General features: G+C 43.0%; 2 protein-coding genes across 2 annotated transcripts in view; one reads left to right on the top strand and one right to left on the bottom strand.

Annotated features, from left to right (window-relative positions):
* Window positions 1-14,658, top strand: part of hk1 (hexokinase 1) — a 40,329-nt gene extending 25,671 nt beyond the window's left edge. Inside the window, exons 3-18 of the mRNA XM_029698921.1 lie at window positions 4,897-5,045; window positions 5,201-5,320; window positions 5,807-5,902; window positions 6,273-6,372; window positions 7,688-7,871; window positions 8,025-8,180; window positions 8,348-8,581; window positions 8,884-9,188; window positions 9,776-9,924; window positions 10,154-10,273; window positions 10,757-10,852; window positions 11,166-11,265; window positions 12,233-12,416; window positions 12,549-12,704; window positions 12,809-13,042; window positions 13,328-14,658. Of these exons, the coding sequence (XP_029554781.1) occupies window positions 4,897-5,045; window positions 5,201-5,320; window positions 5,807-5,902; window positions 6,273-6,372; window positions 7,688-7,871; window positions 8,025-8,180; window positions 8,348-8,581; window positions 8,884-9,188; window positions 9,776-9,924; window positions 10,154-10,273; window positions 10,757-10,852; window positions 11,166-11,265; window positions 12,233-12,416; window positions 12,549-12,704; window positions 12,809-13,042; window positions 13,328-13,478 (2,534 nt within the window). The 3' untranslated portion in view covers window positions 13,479-14,658. The remainder of the gene's footprint in view (window positions 1-4,896; window positions 5,046-5,200; window positions 5,321-5,806; window positions 5,903-6,272; window positions 6,373-7,687; window positions 7,872-8,024; window positions 8,181-8,347; window positions 8,582-8,883; window positions 9,189-9,775; window positions 9,925-10,153; window positions 10,274-10,756; window positions 10,853-11,165; window positions 11,266-12,232; window positions 12,417-12,548; window positions 12,705-12,808; window positions 13,043-13,327) is intronic.
* A 1,122-nt stretch (window positions 14,659-15,780) lies between these two features.
* Window positions 15,781-19,615, bottom strand: tacr2 (tachykinin receptor 2). The gene is made up of 5 exons (XM_029698926.1): window positions 19,050-19,615; window positions 17,709-17,903; window positions 17,361-17,511; window positions 16,901-17,097; window positions 15,781-16,701 (listed from the first exon to the last, which is right to left on the bottom strand). Exons 1-5 carry the CDS (start codon window positions 19,445-19,447, stop codon window positions 16,503-16,505), a joined length of 1,140 nt encoding a protein of 379 aa, XP_029554786.1. The 5' UTR covers window positions 19,448-19,615; the 3' UTR covers window positions 15,781-16,502.
* Window positions 19,616-21,000: the final 1,385 nt, after the last annotated feature.

A 21,000-nucleotide genomic window follows, 5' to 3' on the forward strand; every position in this document is an offset into this window, starting at 1 on the left:
AGATGCTGTATTTTTGATAGAGATGCCCTAGAAGGACAACAAATTGTCAGACAGGGCACTTCCTGCATGGAATCTTCTCAGGTTTTTGACTACCATATGAGTTCTGTTATACTCACAGACACCATTCAAACAGTTTTAGAAACTTTAGAGTGTTTCTATCCAAATCTACTAATTATATGCATATTCTCGTTTCTGGGTAAGAGTAGTAACCAGTTTAAATCGGGTACGTTTTTTTATCCGGACGTGAAAATACTGCCCCCTATCCCCAACAGGTTAACTATATGAGTGGAGCAATTAATGTATTATGGATTGATTGTTTAGATTGTTGTTATGCTAATGATGACATGGGTAAAGAAGTTGTGTACTATGATGAGACTATTCTCAGCATGCCTTGGTAAAAGGAGGGGTAAACTCTGATCCTGAGAGTGAAACTCATCTTAATCTATTTGATTTATATCCATTACCAAATTGAAATGTTTAATGATAACACTCAGGAACTATAGCAGGTTTATGCTAATGGCACATAGAGTCCATTGGTGATGCCTTATTGTCACGTCCTGACCAGTAAAAGGGGTTATTTGTTATTGTAGTTTGGTCAGGGCGTGGCAGGGGTGTTTGGTTTGTGTGTTTCGGGGTTTTTGGGTTATGTTCTAGTTTTTCTATTTCTATCTAGCTTTCCTATGTCTATGTTGGTTTTGGTAGGACCTCCAATTAGAGGTAGCTGGTTGTTATTGGCTGTAATTGGAGGCCATATTTAGTTGGGTTAGTTTTCTCTTGTGTTTTGTGGGCGGTTGTTTCCTGTTTAGTCTGAGCACCTTATGGGACTGTTTTCGTCGTTTGTTTTGTGTAAGTGTTTTTTTCCTTCTAATAAAAAGAATATGATCAATATACCCGCTGCATTTTGGTCTACCTACAGCGACGCTTGTTACAGAACCACCCACCAAAGAAGGACCAAGCAGCGGAGGAAGGAGCAGCAGGAAAACTACCTGGAGTTGTGGACATGGGAGGAGATATTAGATGGTAAAGGACCATGGCACCAGGCTGGGGAGTACAAGCATCCGAAGGAGGAGCTGGAGGCAGCTAAGGCAGAACGACGGAGATGTGAGGCATTATATCCTCCATTTCAGGAGGAGAGGAGGCAGGGGAGTTTAGTTGAGTCAGGGGGGAGCCCTGACCTAACTTCCCGGGCATACAGGAGAGAGCCGTGGAGGAAAAGAGAGCCAGTCATGGAATCAAGCGAGGAGCTTGACGCGAGATTCCAGAGAGAGGAACTGGCGGAAAGGGCACGAAGGGGCACCTGTGTTTATTATGGGGAGCGACGGATCAAGCAAGCAGCATGTTATGCAGAGATACGCACGGAATCGCCAGTGCGCAGCTACAGTAGAATGCGCTTGGTGAAAGCTCCTCACAGGTGTCATGCTAGAGCTAGCATCGAGCCAGGACCAGTGATGCAAGTTGCAAGCATCAGACCGCCGTTGAGGGTTCATGGCCCAGTGTATCCTGTTCCTGCTCCTCGTACTCTTCCTCCAGTGCACCTGCCCAGTCCAGTACATCCTGTTCCTGCTCCTCGCACTAGCCTTGAGGTGCGTGTTACTAGGCTGGCGCCTCCAAAGCCAGCCCCACGCATCAGGCCTCTAGTGCACCTGCCCAGTCCAGTACGTCCTGTTCCTGCTCCTTGCACTAGCCCTGTGGTGCGGGTTACTAGTCTGGTGCCTCCAAAACCAGCCCCACGCATCAGGCCTCTAGTGCACCTGCCCAGTCCAGTACGTCCTGTTCCTGCTCCTCGTACTAGCCCTGAGGTGCGTGTCACTAGTCTGGCGCCTCCAAAGCCAGCCCCACGCATCAGGCCTTCAGTGCACAGTCCCCGTCCAGAGCTTCCGGCGACAGTTCCCCGTCCAGAGCTTCCGGCGACAGTACCCCGTCCAGAGCTTCCGGCAACAGTACCCCGTCCAGAGCTTCCGGCGACAGTTCCCGTCCAGTGCTTCCGGCGACGTCCCACACTCCGGAACCGACAGAGACGTCCCACAGTCCGGAACCGGCAGAGACGTCCCACAGTCCGGAGCCTGCAGAGACGTCCCACAGTCCGGAGCCTGCAGAGACGTCCCACAGTCCGGAGCCTGCAGAGACGTCCCACAGCCCGGAGCCTGCAGAGACGTCCCACAGCCCGGAGCCTGCAGAGACGTCCCACAGCCCGGAGCCTGCAGAGACGTCCCACAGCCCGGAGCCTGCAGAGACGTCCCACAGCCCGGAGCCTGCAGAGACGTCCCACAGCCCGGAGCCTGCAGAGATGTCCCACAGCCCGGAGCCTGCAGAGATGTCCCACAGCCCGGAGCCTGCAGAGACGTCCCACAGCCCGGAGCCTGCAGAGACGTCCCACAGCCCGGAGCCTGCAGAGACGTCCCACAGCCCGGAGCCTGCAGAGACGTCCCACAGCCCGGAGCCTGCAGAGACGTCCCACAGCCCGGAGCCTGCAGAGACGTCCCACAGTCCGGAGCCTGCAGAGACGCACCTCAGCCCGAGGTCTCCAGAGACGCACCTCAGCCCGAGGTCTCCAGAGACGCACCTCAGCCCGAGGTCTCCAGCGACGCACCTCAGCCCGAGGTCTCCAGCGACGCACCTCAGCCCGAGGTCTCCAGCGACGCACCTCAGCCCGAGGTCTCCAGCGACGCACCTCAGCCCGAGGTCTCCAGCGACGCACCTCAGCCCGAGGTCTCCAGCGACGCACCTCAGCCCGAGGTCTCCAGCGACGCACCTTAGCCCAGAGCCTTCAGCAGTGGTCTACAGCCATGAGCCTTCAACGGGGGTGGGCAGGTTAGAATGGGGACTAAGCCCAGAGCCAGAACCACCTCCGTAGTGGGAGGATTAGGGGGGGTGTAGCACGGGAGCCGTAGTTGACGGTGGCCACCCTCCCTTCCCTCCCTTTAAGTTTGGGGTTATTTTTGTGGGGCTTTTGTGTTTAGGTGCATTCGGGATGTGGACCTTTGGGGGGGGGGTACTGTCACGTCCTGACCAGTAAAAGGGGTTATTTGTTATTGTAGTTTGGTCAGGGCGTGGCAGGGGGTGTTTGGTTTGTGTGTTTCGGGGTTTTTGGGTTATGTTCTAGTTTTTCTATGTTTCTATCTAGCTTTTCTATGTCTATGTTGGTTTTGGTAGTACCTCCAATTAGAGACAGCTGGTTGTCGTTGCCTCTAATTGGAGGCCATATTTAGTTGGGTTAGTTTTCTCTTGTGTTTTGTGGGTGGTTGTTTCCTGTTTAGTCTGAGCACCTTACGGGACTGTTTTCGTTGTTTGTTTTGTAAGTGTTTTTTTCCTTCTAATAAAAAGAATATGATCAATATACCCGCTGCATTTTGGTCTACATACAATGACGCTTGTTACACTTATACATAGTGGGATCATGATGCTTGTCCTGGGTTATGTTCATTAGGCACTAAATGGAATAAATGTCTTTTTAAACCTTGTAATTTTACTTTTAAGTTGAGAGAATTCTCAAAAAGGGGGAATGTGATAGAAAAAGTACATATTTACCTGATTTGTTTGATATTAATAGTTAGCAATTAATACTTAACAAATAGGAGGATATTTCTGTCCTGTTAGTGTCTTTGTTTTCATGAGCTCCACTCTAGTTCCCTGCAGCTAATCAGGGCGTATGGTCACTGGAGATGGCTTGAGCTGACAAATGGGTTAAAGACTGCATTACAGAGACAAGAATGTGTTTTACTAGAGATAGCTTAGGAGTAGAACAATCCTTCATTGTCTTAAAATCATCCTTACATCTGGGAAACTAAGCCAGGGTGGGGTTAAGACAACAACCCACGTGCAGATAATGACACGATGAACCCAGAGTGGCTTATGATGCCCCAATCTGCATGAGGGGGGTTGAACCAACCATAACTAAGCGTTGTTAGTGTCAGCTATATATAGTACTCTGCATTTGTGTAAAGGTTAGGTTACTCGGTCCAACACTCAAGGGTGATCAGCTCCTTCGTCTTACTGACGTTGAGGCACCACACTGCTACTACACTACCACACTGACCTCCTCCCTGTAGGCTGACTCATCATCACCGGTGATTATACCTACCACTGTCATGTCATCAGCAAACTTGATGATGGCGTTGGAGTCGTGCGTGGCCACACAGTCGTGGGTGAACAGGGTGTACAGGAGGGGACTAAGCACACACCCCTGTGGGGACCCTGTGTTGAGGGTCAGCATGGCGGAGGTGATGGTGCCAACTCTCACCACCAGGATCCAATTGCAGAGGGAGATGTTCAGACCCAGAGTCCTAAGCTTGGTGACGAGCTTGGAGGGGACAGTGGTGTTGAAAGCTGAGCTGTATTCAATGAACAGCATTCTCACATGCCTGATGGTAAATCGGCAATCAAAATAAACGTTTTACCACAGCAACCATGTTATCTTTGGGAAGCACATTTCATTCTGAGTTCGGACATACAGTGCCTTCGGAAGGTATTCAGACCCCTTGACTTTTTCACATTTTGTTACATTACAGCTTTATTCTAAAATTGATTAAATTGGTCTTTCCCCTCATCATTCTACATACAATATCCCATAAAGACAAAGCAAAACCAGGAAAAAAATGTGTTGCTGATTTATGAAAAATAAAAAAACTGATATCACATTTACATAAGTATTCAGACCCTTTACTCAGTACTTTGTTGAAGCACCTTTGGCAGCGATGTTTACATGACTATTGCATAATCTGTTTAATATCAAATTATTACTGTGCATGTGAACATACTCACTGTCGCCTGTAGTACTGTAACCCACGTACCTTGATCAGTAGGTTCCCCTTCTGTTTCAGTGGACATGATGCCTCTGTTCACAGTTCACATATTTGCTTGCTGTGAGCACATGCATATTTGTTATGCTTGTTACAGAGAAGGGGGACTTCATTGCTCTGGATCTGGGAGGCTCGGCCTTCCGCATCCTGCGAGTGAAGGTGTCCCATGAGAAGAAGCAGACGGTTCAGATGGAGAGCCAGATCTATGACACTCCAGAGGACATCATCCATGGCAGTGGCGCTCGGGTATGAGATACCTTTCAAACTCTTACCGTATATAAATGTCTAAAAGTCTAGTGGCCAGGGAAATAAATCCGAAGTGTGCATTACAGTCTTTCCTTGTGCACAGATTGCTTTCAAGATAACCATCCCTAACTTAATTATTTTCCTTTCCCTTGCAGCTGTTTGACCATGTTGCAGAGTGCCTGGGTGACTTCATGGAGAAGCAGAATATCAAGGATAAGAAGCTTTCTGTCGGCTTCACCTTCTCCTTCCCCTGTGCACAAACCAAACTGAATGAGGTGAGAGAATGAACAAGCCAATAGTACTGTACACCTGAGCTTCAGTTATTAGCTTTGTTTTTTTATTTTACCCCCCTTTTTCTCCCCAATTTCGATCTTGTCTCATCGCTGCAACTCCCAACGGGCTCGGGAGAGGCGAAGGGTGAGTCATGCGTCCTCCTGAACATGACCCGCCCAAGCTCACTCCTTAACACCCACCAGCTTAACCCGGAAGCCAGCCGCACCAATGTGTCGGAGGAAACACCATTCAACTGGTGACCGGTATCAGCCTGCAAGCACCCGGCCCTCCACAAGGAGTCGCTAGGGCACGATGAGCCAAGTAAAGCCCCCCGGCCAAACCCTTCCCTAACCCGGACGACGCTGTGCCAATTGTGTGCCGTCCTATGGGACTCCCGTCACGGGCTGTTGTATTAGCATCAGTTTTGAAGACAGATCATATCATACTATCAGTGATCTTTAGTCTAGCTGCCTGTTTGTCTTTTGTAGAGTTATTTGCTCACTTGGACAAAACGCTTTAAAGCCAGTGGAGTTGAGGGAATGGACGTTGTGACTCTTCTGAACAAGGCCATCAAAAAACATGGGGTAGGTTTGATATTTTTAAGCACGCTTGCCTAATGCAATGACAATGAACCCACTGGGCAAAAACTACTTGAATCAACATTGTTTCCACATCATTTTAACCAAGAAATTCAATATGATGACATTGCATGAACGTGGATAACTGATTGGATTTGTAAAAAGTAATCAACGTAAGGTCATTTTTATTTCACTCAACTTTTAACCTAAATCCAATGACATGGTGAAATTGTTGGTTGATTTCACGTTAGTTGACAACTCAACCAAATGTAAATCAAAACTAGATGTTGAACTGATGTCTGTGCCCAATGGGAAGTTCAGTCATAAGCAAATCTGTTGCACCATGGTTGTATAATTGTAACCCTGTGCTTTTCAGGACTATGACGCAGACATCATGGCAGTGGTCAATGACACAGTTGGAACCATGATGACCTGTGGCTTTGATGACCAGCGTTGTGAAGTTGGTATCATCATAGGTATAAAATCCATTTACCTCCCACCAGACCATTAAAGGACACCCCCCACCCTCCCCCAGAAGAAGTTGGTGCCACTATTTCAATGTAATTTCCTGTCTTAGAGAGAAAATGCACATTTAGGTTCCGCCTCTGAAGAATGGCAAAGGCTACTTACACATATTCACGAATTGGGTGTAGGAATTTCCACGTGGAGTTAAACATCAACAAATAGGGCACCTAGCTTGCTAACCATATCTAGCAGGCTAATGTTGTCTGGTGTTGCTGTTGTTTTTAACTACACTGTATTCAAAAGATTAGCCAGCTCGATCGATGGCTTGTTCTGGAGTTGGATTTGTCATCGGCATTGATTTAGGGGAAAACTTCGCCACAGATGAAACCACTGGTCTATCTTTGACTTCGCCATCTATTGTTATCTCCAAAGTTTTGACATCTTCCATAAATTGCGGCCGCGAATCCACCATAGAAATAAGATGAAGCTCAGATAATATCCATAACTATAGAAAAATAGCTGATATGCGTTTTTCTACATTGTAATTGACATGGTGCAACTTTTCGTTGGTAGGCTGCTGACAGGCTTTGGCTGCGATACAGCAAAGCCAAGTCAGCCCTTGCTCATGGTTCTCACATGGGAAGTGAAATGATAGGCTACAATGACTTTGCTCAAGATCATGCACGCTGCAAATTACATGTAACTAACACATTTCATGTAACTAACAAATTACATGTAACTAACACATTTCATGTAACTAACAAATTACATGCACCCTTAAATTGTTTCTCCATGGCTCAGGTGGCCAAGTGGAGACAAGACTGTGTGGCTCATGTCAGTCACGAAGAGGAATAACTTTGCAGCTGTTTCTGATTAATTAACAATGCCATGCTGGTGGGTGGTAATATTCAAATAAAAACCAACCCTGAAACTAAACGTAGGCTGAAAATAATTTTTATGTCATATCATAGGAAATGACACCACATTCACACGGATTTGCACAAAGTGGGTAGTTCGGATTTGTCACTTCAAGCCAATTTGACTAAAACTATGACTTATTGACTTACATCGTTATGCACCATCATGGGTAAGCTCTGGATATTGTCTTTCAGCTTGAAAAAGTGGATTTCTACCGGTGTGGGTGTTTAATTATATTTATTCCAAAATGTTCAATCATTTTGTCAGAACAGATAGTGCTGTGTTTGGTTTCAATGTGCCCCTGCTGATCACACCTTTTAACCTATTTTTGTTCAAGCCGAGCTGAAGCTCATTGGGTACACTTTTACTTTTGCATTACTCACGAGTTGTTTGTTGGTGTCTCCTCAGGCACAGGTACTAATGCTTGTTACATGGAGGAGCTAAGGCACATTGACCTGGTGGAGGGAGATGAGGGCAGAATGTGTATCAACACAGAGTGGGGAGCCTTTGGGGACGATGGAATGCTGGAGGACATTCGCACAGAGTTCGACAGAGAAATTGACAGGGGCTCTCTAAACCCAGGGAAACAGCTGTATGTCCCACATATTAATACACTATAAATCAGACCTTCCCAAATTTCTTTAAGACATGTAATAATCAGTTAAGTGCATTGATAGTAGTAGTCATCTTACATGTCACCTTTTCCCTCAGTGTTTAGCAACGTATTGCATCGTTTTCTCTCCAGGTTTGAGAAGATGGTCAGTGGGATGTACATGGGCGAACTTGTGCGACTCATCCTGGTCAAGATGGCCAAAGAGGGATTTTTGTTTGAGGGTCGGATAACGCCTGAACTTCTTACCAAAGGGAAATTTGAAACCAAACACGTTTCTTCCATTGAAAAGTAGGTGTCAATCAGTTTTCTTTTTTTTTTAGGGTCTAGATGACTTGTGTCATGTAGCCATTTGTAAACTGAGCACTGCTTTGGGACTGCACACCATTACTGTACACCTTTGTAATGTTATTTGCCACCACTGAGCTCATCTCTTCTCCGAACCTGTCACTGTCCAGGAGTAAAGAAGGCCTCACTAAAGCCAAGGATATCCTAGGTCGGCTGGGCGTGGAACCATCCGCAGATGACTGCATTGCTGTGCAGCACGTATGCACCATAGTCTCCCACAGATCAGCCAACCTCATCGCTGCCACTCTGGGCGGCATCCTCTCCAGGCTAAAGGACAACAAAGGGAACCCTCGCCTACGCACCACTGTGGGCATCGACGGCTCTCTCTACAAGATGCACCCGCAGTGAGTAGCCTATACCAGTAGAGGGCCCCCTGGGTACAAGGTAGACTGTACCCAGATCTTATTGTGCATCTTAATTGTGTATCTTGCGTTGAAGCTATGCAGTTCTGTCAAATGGCTTAGGGAGTACTACAATGGACTTTGAAAAAGAGACATTGATACAGAATACAGATGTCAAAGTTATATTTTAGCTACTAGGGCCAAGAGCCTGAGTTGTGTTGAGATACATAAAAGGTTGAGTTACACGTGAGAATCCAAGGTCAGGATTTTTGTCTGACTGAGAATCACCCTCCCCATCTCCTCAGATATGCCCGGCGTCTCCACAAAACAGTCCGCCGTCTAGTTCCTGAGTCAGATGTCCGCTTCCTGCTTTCAGAGAGTGGGAGCTCCAAGGGCGCTGCCATGGTGACCGCCGTGGCCTACCGGCTGGCTGACCAGCGTCGTCAGATCACAGAGACCCTGGCTGAGTTCAGACTGACCAGTGACCAGCTGCTGGAGGTGAAGAAGAGGATGAGGACGGAGATCCAGAATGGCCTGGGGAAAAAGACCCATGACAGCGCCACCGTCAAGATGTGGCCCACATATGTACTCAGCACACCAGATGGATCAGGTGAGAGAAGTTCAACTTGGATTTAAACTAGTTTGCCAGGCTGTGATTCTACCAGTTGACCAGAGTGGTTTAGCTCTGTGACAAAACATTCTAGAGATTCATTCCATTAATTCCATTAGACATAAATTGGAATTTACCCCTCTTCTGCTCCCCCTGCTGTATATAACCATATCAACAACTTAAAAGCTCCTTATCACTCGTTAATGCTTTAACACGCTACTGTATAATCCAGGCTTCCATGTAAACATATGATATTGTGTATTTTTTTGGCTTAGCACTTCTTGCAGTGCCCTGATTAAGGTCAAAGTATTTCTAAGTCTAATACAATTACTTCACAGCACTCCCACATCTTCATGCAAGTGAAAACATCCAATATCAATGAGAAATTCAACTCGACACACTGTTTGTCACTCATTTCAAACGGCTATGACAGTGGCAACAAGTACAATGCGTTGTAAAACTTTTCATAAGCATTTAGGAACCCTTTATAATGTGTTATTATGTCTCCTAAAAAAATAGATGGAAAATCAAACCATTATTATCTCTTTTTACGAAAGACAGTATTGTTATTTTGTTGTGTTTTCCAGAAAATGGCGATTTCTTGGCTTTGGATTTAGGAGGGACAAACTTTAGAGTGCTGTTGGTGAAGATTCGCAGTGGCAAGCGGCGAACAGTAGAGATGCATAACAAAATTTATGCTATTCCTATGGAGGTGATGCAGGGGACTGGAGAGGAGGTGAGTGAGTTTGGGAGTTTCCTGTGAGTATGGACATATATCTCATTCTGTACCAAAACAATGTCAGTTGTCTCACACATTTGAAAAGGAAGTTACTGTAAATGCAATAGCTCCTATTATAGATACAACAGGACATACGTTAAGCATATTCTAACAGCCAACCTTGTGACCTGTGTAACTTAAGCGAATGTGCTTGTGCTTGTTGAAAAATACCCTCCATTTCCCACAGCTGTTTGACCACATTGTCCAGTGCATATCTGACTTCCTGGACTACATGGGTATGAAGAACACTCGCCTGCCTCTGGGTTTCACCTTCTCCTTCCCCTGCAGACAGACCAGCTTGGATGTGGTGAGCTGACTGCTTCTTTTACAGTAATCAGCCATATATCAACTTTTTCATCTCAGACATACTGCTCATTATATCTATATTATATAGTCTATATATCTATATTAAAATACAGCCGCAAAACTGAGCTGGGATCTCCATCTTCAATTCTGCGCTTCCTTTTAGGCTCATAAGAAGCTTGTCGTCCTGTTACATGCCGCTGGCCACCGCCACTTCATATTCTGTTTTGTATTTCAATTATTTTATATTTTTTTAAGTAGGTGTTTTGGAGAGTTATTATTCCTGATATACCATACTGTCACAATGCATAATTAGGATGTATGCAGTTGTAGGCTTATTTAGAAACTGTTGAATGACTACATTACCCATAATTCTATCGGCATCCATTCCATTCCATTATATGTGTGTGCGTGTGCGTAAGTGTGTGCGTCAGTGTGTGCGTGTGTGGGTACGTCACTAATAGAACATCTTTCTGTCTTCGTTCAGGGCATCCTGGTAACCTGGACCAAAGGCTTCAAAGCCACTGACTGTGAAGGGGAGGATGTTGTCGGGCTTCTCAGAGAGGGGATTAAAAGGAGAGAGGTAAGTGAAGAGACGGCATGATACTATAACCAGGGCCCAAAGTTTTTCCTGACCACGGGTCCAGAGCAGAAAAACTTGGTATTAGTGGCTGTTCTACAGGATTACACAAAATATAAAAGCTAATATCTTATGGGCATCTATTGACAACCAAAAGTAACTTTATGCTGCTCTTTTTGTTAGTTTTTGTCATGATATAGAAGGTTGTGATACAATATTTTTAAGTGGTATTGCTATAAAAATTAAGTTCTCATTTCCGTAAGCATTGCTTCCCAGAGACATCCCGTACATGTGTTTCTGTTGTTCGTTTCTCCAGGAGTTTGACTTGGATGTGGTGGCAGTAGTTAATGACACAGTGGGGACCATGATGACATGTGCATATGAAGAGCCTACCTGTGAGGTCGGCCTGATCGCAGGTTGGTCATCCGTGTAGCTTTTGATGTGGTGTATTCATGCATCTTAATAAACTACACCTAATTCATTATTACCTCCAATTCACATTTCCAATTGCACACCCTGACATACCAAACTAGAACGGGCCCTCCATCTCAATCAATACTCAAAATATAGGTTAAATATCCCAAGCAGGGTTACAGCAACTTCCAGAGATGGTCAGGCTCCCTGGGCTTTGCGGTGGCCACTCTGGTTTGGGTGTTCTCCGCAACACTAAGTGGTCAATCACATTGTTCTGGGTTCCACTTCACAAGAGGAGGTCAGTAAAATGTTATGAACATCATGGCAAATGGTGAATTAGATTTTTTTTTTTACGTTCTGATTGGCCAAAGTGGTCAAGTCTCCGATGGGCCTCCGCAGTGAACTCTTGTAGCCTATAGTTCTTCATCATTTTTTGGAGTAACAGGGTTGACTTGTTATGCTAGACCCGCTCAGGTTTTTTTCCACAAAAAAACAGAAAATTGCCAAAAATGAGTAGAACTAGTTCACCTGCTTTTTATCTATGATTCGACTATTAGATGTTCAATGTTTTTTTCCCAATTTTTTTTAAAGGAATAGTTTCACCATATTTAAATGAAAGTTCAGTTCACGTAATAGGGTTGACCTTAAAATGAGGGATAGACGTAAATTAATTACTAATCACATGAAATAAATAATCTTCAGAAATTACTTTGTCAGAGCAACAAAATAACTAGGGCTTTACAATGACGGTGAAACAACAATCTGTTGTTCATGTAATATTCATGTAAAAATATGAATGTAAAAAATATATATATTTAATTTTTTAGAATTTGAGATTTGGCCTGCAGTACCTCCGTGGACCCCACTTTGAGAACCACTGATCTAGACAACTACATAATATTATTATTATTATTGTTTGATACCTGTCAAAGGTATGATTGCTGAATATGGTATGGTTTCTGGTTTCAGGAACTGGCAGCAACGCCTGTTACATGGAGGAGATGAGGAACATTGAGATGGTGGAGGGGGATGTGGGGAGGATGTGTGTCAACATGGAGTGGGGCGCCTTCGGGGACAATGGGTGCCTGGATGATATCAGGACAGAATATGACAGAGCTGTGGATGACTTTTCACTCAACCCTGGAAAACAGAGGTGATTGGGCTGCTCTCTCTCCCCATCGAAATTACTTCACTTCAGCTAACTTTTGTTGATATTTGATATTGAATAGTCTTGTTATTAGAGATCTAGAAATACCTAAATGATCGTGGTTCTTTTTCATCTCAGGTATGAAAAGATGTGCAGCGGTATGTATCTCGGGGAGATTGTGCGAAACATCCTGATCGACTTGACGAAGCGTGGCTTTCTCTTCAGAGGGCAGATATCAGAGACTCTGAAGACCAGAGGCATTTTCGAAACAAAGTTCCTCTCCCAGATTGAAAGGTTGGTAGACATTTTGGATCTGCGATTGAAATGGTGACTGACTGAGTCATCATAACTGCCTTTTGTTGTGCAATGGTCTCAACAAAATGTCCTCTTACCCTCAGTGACCGGTTGGCACTACTGCAGGTGAGGTCCATCCTGCAGCAGCTGGGTCTGGACAGCACATGTGATGACAGTATCATCGTCAAGGAGGTGTGTGGTACGGTGTCTCACCGGGCGGCTCAGCTCTGTGGAGCCGGAATGGCTGCCGTTGTCGACAAAATCAGAGAGAACCGTGGGCTGAACCAAATGAACATCACCGTTGGGGTGGACGGAACACTCTACAAGCTGCATCCACAGTGAGTAGTAATGATATGATTGCAATTGGTTGAAATGACATGTATCATAGTCATTAACTGTGTGTTTCAAGTTGACAATGACGTTATGATGAATGTTGAGTATGTGCCAGCAATGGTTGTGTAGTTTATTGCAGTTATAAAATATCTTCCTTCTATTCTGTATTCTTTTTGATCAGGTCCTACATCTGAATGGCTTCATTGATTTACATTTTCAGTGTAACAATAGCATGAACAAAGTCAAGTGTGTAAGTGAGACTATCCATGTCTTTTTCTATCCCTTCACAGCTTCTCAGGGATCATGCACCAGACAGTGAAAGAGTTGGCCCCTAAGTGCAACGTCAACTTCCTTCTCTCTGAGGACGGGAGCGGCAAGGGTGCAGCCCTCATCACCGCTGTGGGCTGTCGCATGCGTGAGCAGGAGGAGCAGAAGAGCTGAGTCTGTTTGGCTTACCCCCCTCTCCACTCCTCTTCCTCCTCCTCTTCCTCTTCTTTCTCTCCTTATAGTAGCATACCACTCTAGCAATGACACTTACAGTATTTTCCACTTAACCCCTCTGCTTCAGACACCACCCATTGTTCGCCTGTGGTGGGCAGATCTCAAGGGCACCAATGACAGAACATGTACATGCTTTAAACAATTTCACTTCTTCACCTGCTATTACCAGCTGTTTGGTCTTTGTGTTGATCTGCTATTCCGTATGCAAGGAACAGGGCTCTTTGTTTGATTTCATCTTATTTGTGATGTTATAACACTGCTTTAGGCATTTGGGTATATGTATAATAGGACATATTTCTGCTTTGAATGTTGTATACCTTGCTCAGGTATATAAATGTAAATGTTATTTATTTCATTTTTGTATTGGGTGGATGTTTTGACATAATGAGTTGTAAGAGAGAATCATTGCAAGGTTAAGAAGTTATCTTGTGAAATGTGGTTTTAATTTTTAACTTGGCATTCTTCTTTAAGCGTTTCAAAGATATCAAATGTCAACCTTTTTTGTATTTGCTTGATAGAATTTCTAGGGTTGTTATGAATGAACCATTGTTCCTTGACCTTTGAGTATGTTTTCATTGCTCAAGGGCAGGCTGCTCACAAGCTCATTCAAAGTAAATGCAGCCACGCCGTAGGATGCTTCCTCAATGCATTGCTTTGGCAGTCTTTGTGAAACCTCTTAGGTTGAGTCATGTTAAGGGCCAGATTCAATCAGATCCTGCTGAAAATCAGATATCTAAAGCAACGGTATCAATAAAACTGTCTTTTGTGAATAAGATAATGACTTGAATTCCAGCAGTGCACAATGTACAAAAGATGACATAACAGAATGAATGGAGCAAGATGTGTGTGAGCATATGTTTGTATACTGCAGTTGAATGTTCAAACCTTACTGTAAGAAAGAAAATAGCTATAAGGTTATATAATAAATGCTTACCTTATTTAGTGGCAGAAATCTAGAATACAATTATTTTGTACAATCAGAGATGCACAAAACTGGTCAAAAGGATGCATTGGGATTCAATTACATTTATTTTGATGTGCAACCAAATATAAAGCTGTTAGTCATCAGATAAAGACCTATTGTAAATACTTTTTCAATAAAGGTCCACTTCCATTCTGAGGTTTTGTTCATGAAGTGTTCCAGTGATAGTATAGTACATTAATAATACAGTATAAATCAAACAGTTAAGCCCCTGGACAAAGATGCTATGTCAGCAACAAGATTGTAAGTTATTTTGTGAAATAATTTCACCTACAATACTATATGTCTGCACAGTCATGCAAAGCTACATATGTTTTTCATTTCAGTTATGGTAATGTTAAAATAACATTCTGCACATGAACACAATGTTTTATGAAGAAATAACTTTAACAGGAACTTGCCCTCATAAAGTAATTTATGAAATACACTGGCATTATGCAATTATCTTGAGGTGGAAAGTCATCCGACCTGAGTTGTCTACACTTATCAACATAGCCGTAATTAATTTCCAAAGTAGCCAGCACATTACAATAATGCACAGCGTAACATTTTACAATACTTTAAATGTATCAATTCCTCAGTGGAGTGACTTTTCTATGCTACACTATATCAATATCAACTTTACAAAATACAACAATATTACAAGCATGACCTACATCATGTGACACCATAGGTAGCAAAAAATGTAGTGAGATAACTTTGACAATTACATTTTTTGACCACATCACAAGTCACATGAAAAGAAAGAGTAGTCTAGGGCACAAAACAAAAATTCAATACACACTGTGATATTTAACAAAGGCAACAGTTACCACATATTACATTATCCTTTTTAAATTCACATGCTTTGTTTTTGACTGTTTGTGTTCTAAACAATTTGTGTTGATAGTCTTTTTTCTGATTTCAGAGAACCATTGAATAATGTACACGGCTACTGTACTCCAATACTATTTTAATTGTACCATCTTGCACTGACAAACACGTGTTAAAGATTATTTTCAACATTTTACACCATAGCTGCAAACATGGGCTCTATGGGACACTACAGCTATCCCATATACAGTACCAGTCAAAAGTGTGGACACACCTACTCATTCTAGGGTTGAGAGAATGCCAAGAGTGTTCAAAGCTGTCATCAAGGCAAAGGGTGGCTACTTTGAAGAATCTCAAATATAAAATATATCTTTTACCACTTTTTTGGTTACTACATGATTCCATGTGTGTTATTTCATAGTTTTGATGTCTTCACTATTATTCTACAGTGGAGAAAATAGTAAAAAATAAAGGAAAACCCTTGAATGAGGTGTGTCAACTTTTGAATGGCACTGTAACTCTTTCAATCCCCTTGCCACAAAACTATTAAAAGGTTGCCTCTTACAAGTCAAGTTCTGTTGTGTATGGATTTTGGTAACAGTTCTATTGCTGTAGAAAAGATTGCAATATATTCTACTGGAGAACTTTCATTTCCCCAATACGATCTAGGACTACAGTGGTTACATATTTCAGAGGTGTGCTGAAAAATAATCTGTGTAGTTTAAATATCACAGTTCATTCCTCAAATTATATTGTGGCAGATGTTACCGCATTATTCATTTGTGTAATAGAATTTGTGTACTATTAATAAAGTGTGTTAATTTATCAGTTTCTTATCAGTTACTTTATATTTCAGCAAATATTTACAAGTGGGTTCACTTGCATGTTTCACAATCTGGTCTACAAAGCCAGGTAACACACAACATATACCAATATTATGCTAAAACACAAATAAAATCACTACCTAAACACAGCAACATATAAGGCCTGGTGCTAATGCCATGGGAGATCTCCTTCCCATTCTCCTGGAACCCATTCTCCTCCTGGATTAACAGTCATCTGTGAGGTATTTGGTGTGACTGAGTGACTGTACACAATCATAACATGATTTGTTTCACTTGACTTCTCCTAGCAACTGTCATCATGAGCTTGAGCATGTCCTCGTGTCCTTAGCATTTCATGAGCTTGACTGTGGTGTGGTCATCATGTTGGGTGGAGTTGTGGCGAACCACATTGCCCTTGGTGTTCTCATTGCGACAGCTGCGTGTCATCCTGAAGGTCTGTGTGTGCTGCAATTCCATCTTGTCCTCCTCCGACACCTTTATGAAGGGCAACCAGCTGAAAGCGTGACGGAACCCCGAGCGGAATCTAGAAAAAGAGATGCCAAAGGGAATATCAGCTGGTTCACCAAGTTAGCCAGCTAACGTTGATAAACATTCCGAAATTAACTATTGCTTTATTGCTTCATTAATAAAGTTCAACCTAAAAAGGTGGATTGTAGGTTGTTAAATCAATTATATCATGCAACTGCCACAATATGAGTTTAGTGATGTCCCTCTGGCTTTACCTTTGGTTGAGGCAGCAGTAGATGATGGGGTTGTATATGGTGGAGCTCATGGCCAGCCAGAAGATGGCCAGGTATACCTGCTGGATGTACGTCTGCATGTAGATTTCCTTGTTGAAGCTGCCCAGGATGAAGTAGATGTGGTAGGGCAGCCAGCACAGGGCAAAGGTCATCACCACCACTATCATCATCTTCACCACCTACATGGAGCACAAAACATCACAACTCACTGAGACAGCCGAGCATCTCTGATGCCATGGCAACTATATGCACCAGACCTGGGTCTAAACGCTTGCTTTAGTGCAGCTCAAGCATATGAAGCGTTTGTTTTTGGTATGTATTTGCAATGGCCACACTGGTGGAATACTGGACACAATGCTTTCAGTAAATAGAGATACACATAAAAAAGCAGGTTCTTATAAACTGTTCAGTCAAGGCTTTTCATCAATATGACATAGCTGACCTTGCGTTTGGCCTGGATCTGATTCTGGTAGTGATCTGAGGCCTCCCCTGGTATCTCACTGCCCCACAGTGTCTGGCCAATAAGGCTGTAGGTGATCAACATCACCAGCAGGGGGAGCAGGTAGATCAGTATGATCATAGCTATCTGGTATCTGTGAGACAGTAGGATATTGTTCAGTCTCAAGTATTCCAGACAGAATTATTTGATAATGTGCACTTGGGCTTCGAACATGACATAACATCCATTTCTAACCATGAAAAAAAGAAGACACTTTGATCTATGTTGTCATTATAGCAACAACGTCTAGACAGACACACAGTACTGGAAAAGGTATTGTGGGTGTCTCACGTGAGATGGTGTTTTCCACCATAGTCATCAGGCCAGTTGACCATGCAGATGGTCCGGGGTGGATAATGCTGGGTGACAGAGTAGTAGCACTGGGGGAAAGCCAGGGAGAATGCCACCGCCCAGATGAGACCAATCACAATCTTGGTGGATGTGGAGGACAGCCTTGGTTTCAAAGGGTAAATTATGGCCATGTATCTGTGGAAGAGAAACAAGCAAAAATCAGATACAGACAGAGATGTATAACAGTACATGTCATAGGCTGCTTAGAGTGCTGAAGACTGAAATGTTCTGAAAACCTCACATGGTCATGACAAGTGAATGGTAGTGCACTTTGCCGATAATCATTCTGTAATACGAGTAACTTTTGTTCAGAGCTTTGAAAACAGCAATGTCTACAATACAGTGGATTTTTTTTAAAACATTAAGATATATCGAATTGAATAAAAAAAGGATGTGGTGCAGCTTTCAGGGTGATGATGCAGTCAGAGTTATCCAGCTGTCAATGGAATATCTCATTGAATAGCATGCATATCATCGAAACACACACGGTGAGAGAGAGATGTAGAAAGATTCAGAGATAAAATGGGAATGTAACTAGGACTATTAAATCAGCATCGCAGAAGTTCAGTTTTACAGCGTGAATGAAATTGAAAAGGCAATGCTCCCGCTTTAGCGGAGACTGCATTCACTGTAAACGCTGCATATGTTGGCTCAATCATAAATTACCTTTACATTACTATCGCAGAACCCGTAACGCTTCAGCTTTACAGATAGAATAGAGCCCTTAAACAGTAGGCTATAGCTCCATAGGATATACAGAATAATATATGAATTGTCCTTATATCAACAGAATAGGTGGATTTAGGAAGGCTAGCGCGCTCTATACCCGCACAAAGACAGACAGACTTCACAGTGCATGTCTGTCACACACCCAGACAGGACTAATAAAACCTTTTGAAGGGATACATGGGAAAATATGTTGTAAGCAAATTCAATAATAAGAATTACAGTGTATTGCACCCTTAGGATCTACAGTGCCCAGTAAGTTATATTTAAAAATATATTTGAATATAACTCAGAAATATAATACAAATTAGCGTATGTGATGATTATTGTCTACTTCAATGACAAGTAGCGTCATTACACATGTATCTGACTGATGCAGCCGTTGTAGAGGTTGATATGATTATGTCTTTGGAACGTGCCTAATTTAAATAAATTCCCCATGGTTTGAGTGGACATTTTTACTTTTGATGTCCCTGAACAATTGTATGTTCTCTACAGACTAGAGTATGCAGGCTATATCACATAATAGGAAGAAGGCTCGTTGTATGTTCTTACCTGTCAACCGCTATAGCTGCCATAGAATAAATGCTTGAAAACATGGCTGTGATGGGATAGAAGTTCTGAAACCTACAGTATCCCAACCCGAAGTACCAGTCGTTGTGTATAGCATAAACGAAATTGAAGACCGTGTTAAAAGTAGCCATCGAAACGTCCGAGAATGCAAGATTTACTATAAAATAGTTAGTCACTGTCCTCATTCTTTTGTGCGCCAAAATTATCCAAATTACAGTGACATTTCCTGTGACAGACACAATCACTATCAGTGAATAAGCAATTGCCCACAGTGCCACTTGCCAATCCGGCTGTTCAAAACGATTGATGGTCGTCTCGTTTCCATAATCCTGAAAATATATGGTCGTTGAGAGGTTGAGCGGCTTCGAAGTTGTATCCATCTCTACCTCAAATTGCACAAAATAATTTTGGAAACAGCATTGGACAATTAATAATTAGTTCAGATGTCATCCTCGAGCACATTGTCCTCTCCTTGAACAAAAACTATCCATTTCAGAACCATTATGATTTTGTTAAATCAGAGGACCCTCTCCAGCTGTCTTCTGAGTAACGGTAGCCCCTGCTGAAGTGGGCTCCATCCAACCTCTGGAGCCTTGCCAGTGGCGCGTGCGTAAAACTGAGCTGCCAGCAGCGGTTGGAGAGCTACGGTTTTGGAATGTGCGCAAGAGCCTACTGAAGTGTTGGGTTTGAGAGTTCAGGATGATATAACAGCTGTGAAAGTACAGGTGCGCACTTTCAACAATAACATCTGATTTTAGAAGTGGTGTCAATAACAAATAGCAAACATAGCCGCATGGAGCAGACTTCCAGAAACCTGCAGAACACAATGAAGCAAAGCAGGCACACAAAAAGGAGCAGGTTTGGAACAGATTACATGTTATCAGTTACATGTAATATGATTACAAAAAACGGTAACAAATCTACTACATTACCAGAAAAAAACATTGCAAACAGATTACTAATAGTTTAGAAAAACTAGATGATTCATTCTTGGATTACTTTAAATTCAGAAAGGATGTTTGCTCAAAAAATACATTAATGACACATTTCTGAGTCGGACCACACTCCTTTGTGTCTTCTTCTGGGGTCCCGAGTGGCTCAGCGGTCTAAGAGTGCTAGAGGTGTCACTACAGACGCCGGTTCAATTGCAGGCTGTATCACAACTGGCCGTGATTGAGTGTCCCATAGCACAGCGCACAATTGGCCCAGCACCGTTTGGCCGGGGTAGGCCATCATTGTAAATAAGAATTTGTTCTTAACTGACTTGCCTAGTTAAATAAAGGTTAAATAAATACAAATAATGCCTCTTAAGGGGAATAGTCATCCAAAAGTAAGTGAAATTAATCAGGTTACCTTACTGAGTTTGGGTAATCCAAAGTTTCCTTACTGATTAGAATTTTGGATAGGCAACTAGTAACTAACAGATTAAATTTACAAATCAAAGTTTATTGGTCTCTAAATAGATTTGCAGATGATGTCACAGGTGCAGTGTAATGCTTGTGTTGCTATCTCCAACAGTGCTGCAATACCTAGCGACAAAAAAAATAAAACTAAAAATATTTTTAAACAATTCTGTATTATATAGGATGAGCCATGACTAGAATACAGTATATACATATAAAGTGGGTGAAACAGTATGTAAACTGTAAAAGTGACCAGGGCACGGTAATGATGATTGTTTAACAGTCTGATGGGCTGGAGATGGAAGTTGTTTCTCAGTCTTATGGTCCCATCTTTGATGCACCTGTACTGTCTCCACTTTCTAGGTGGGTGAACAGGCCATGGCTCAGGTGGCTGACATCCTTGATGATCTTCTTATCCTTCCTGTGACAACCCTGGATATGAGTTAGTGAGTTAGTTAATCAATAAGGACCGAGGGGGTGTGGTATATGGACAATATACCACGGCTAAGGGAGTTGCGTCATGCATAAGA

This window comes from Salmo trutta, chromosome 18, assembly GCF_901001165.1.
Source record: "Salmo trutta chromosome 18, fSalTru1.1, whole genome shotgun sequence".
Taxonomy (NCBI): Eukaryota; Metazoa; Chordata; class Actinopteri; order Salmoniformes; family Salmonidae; genus Salmo; species Salmo trutta.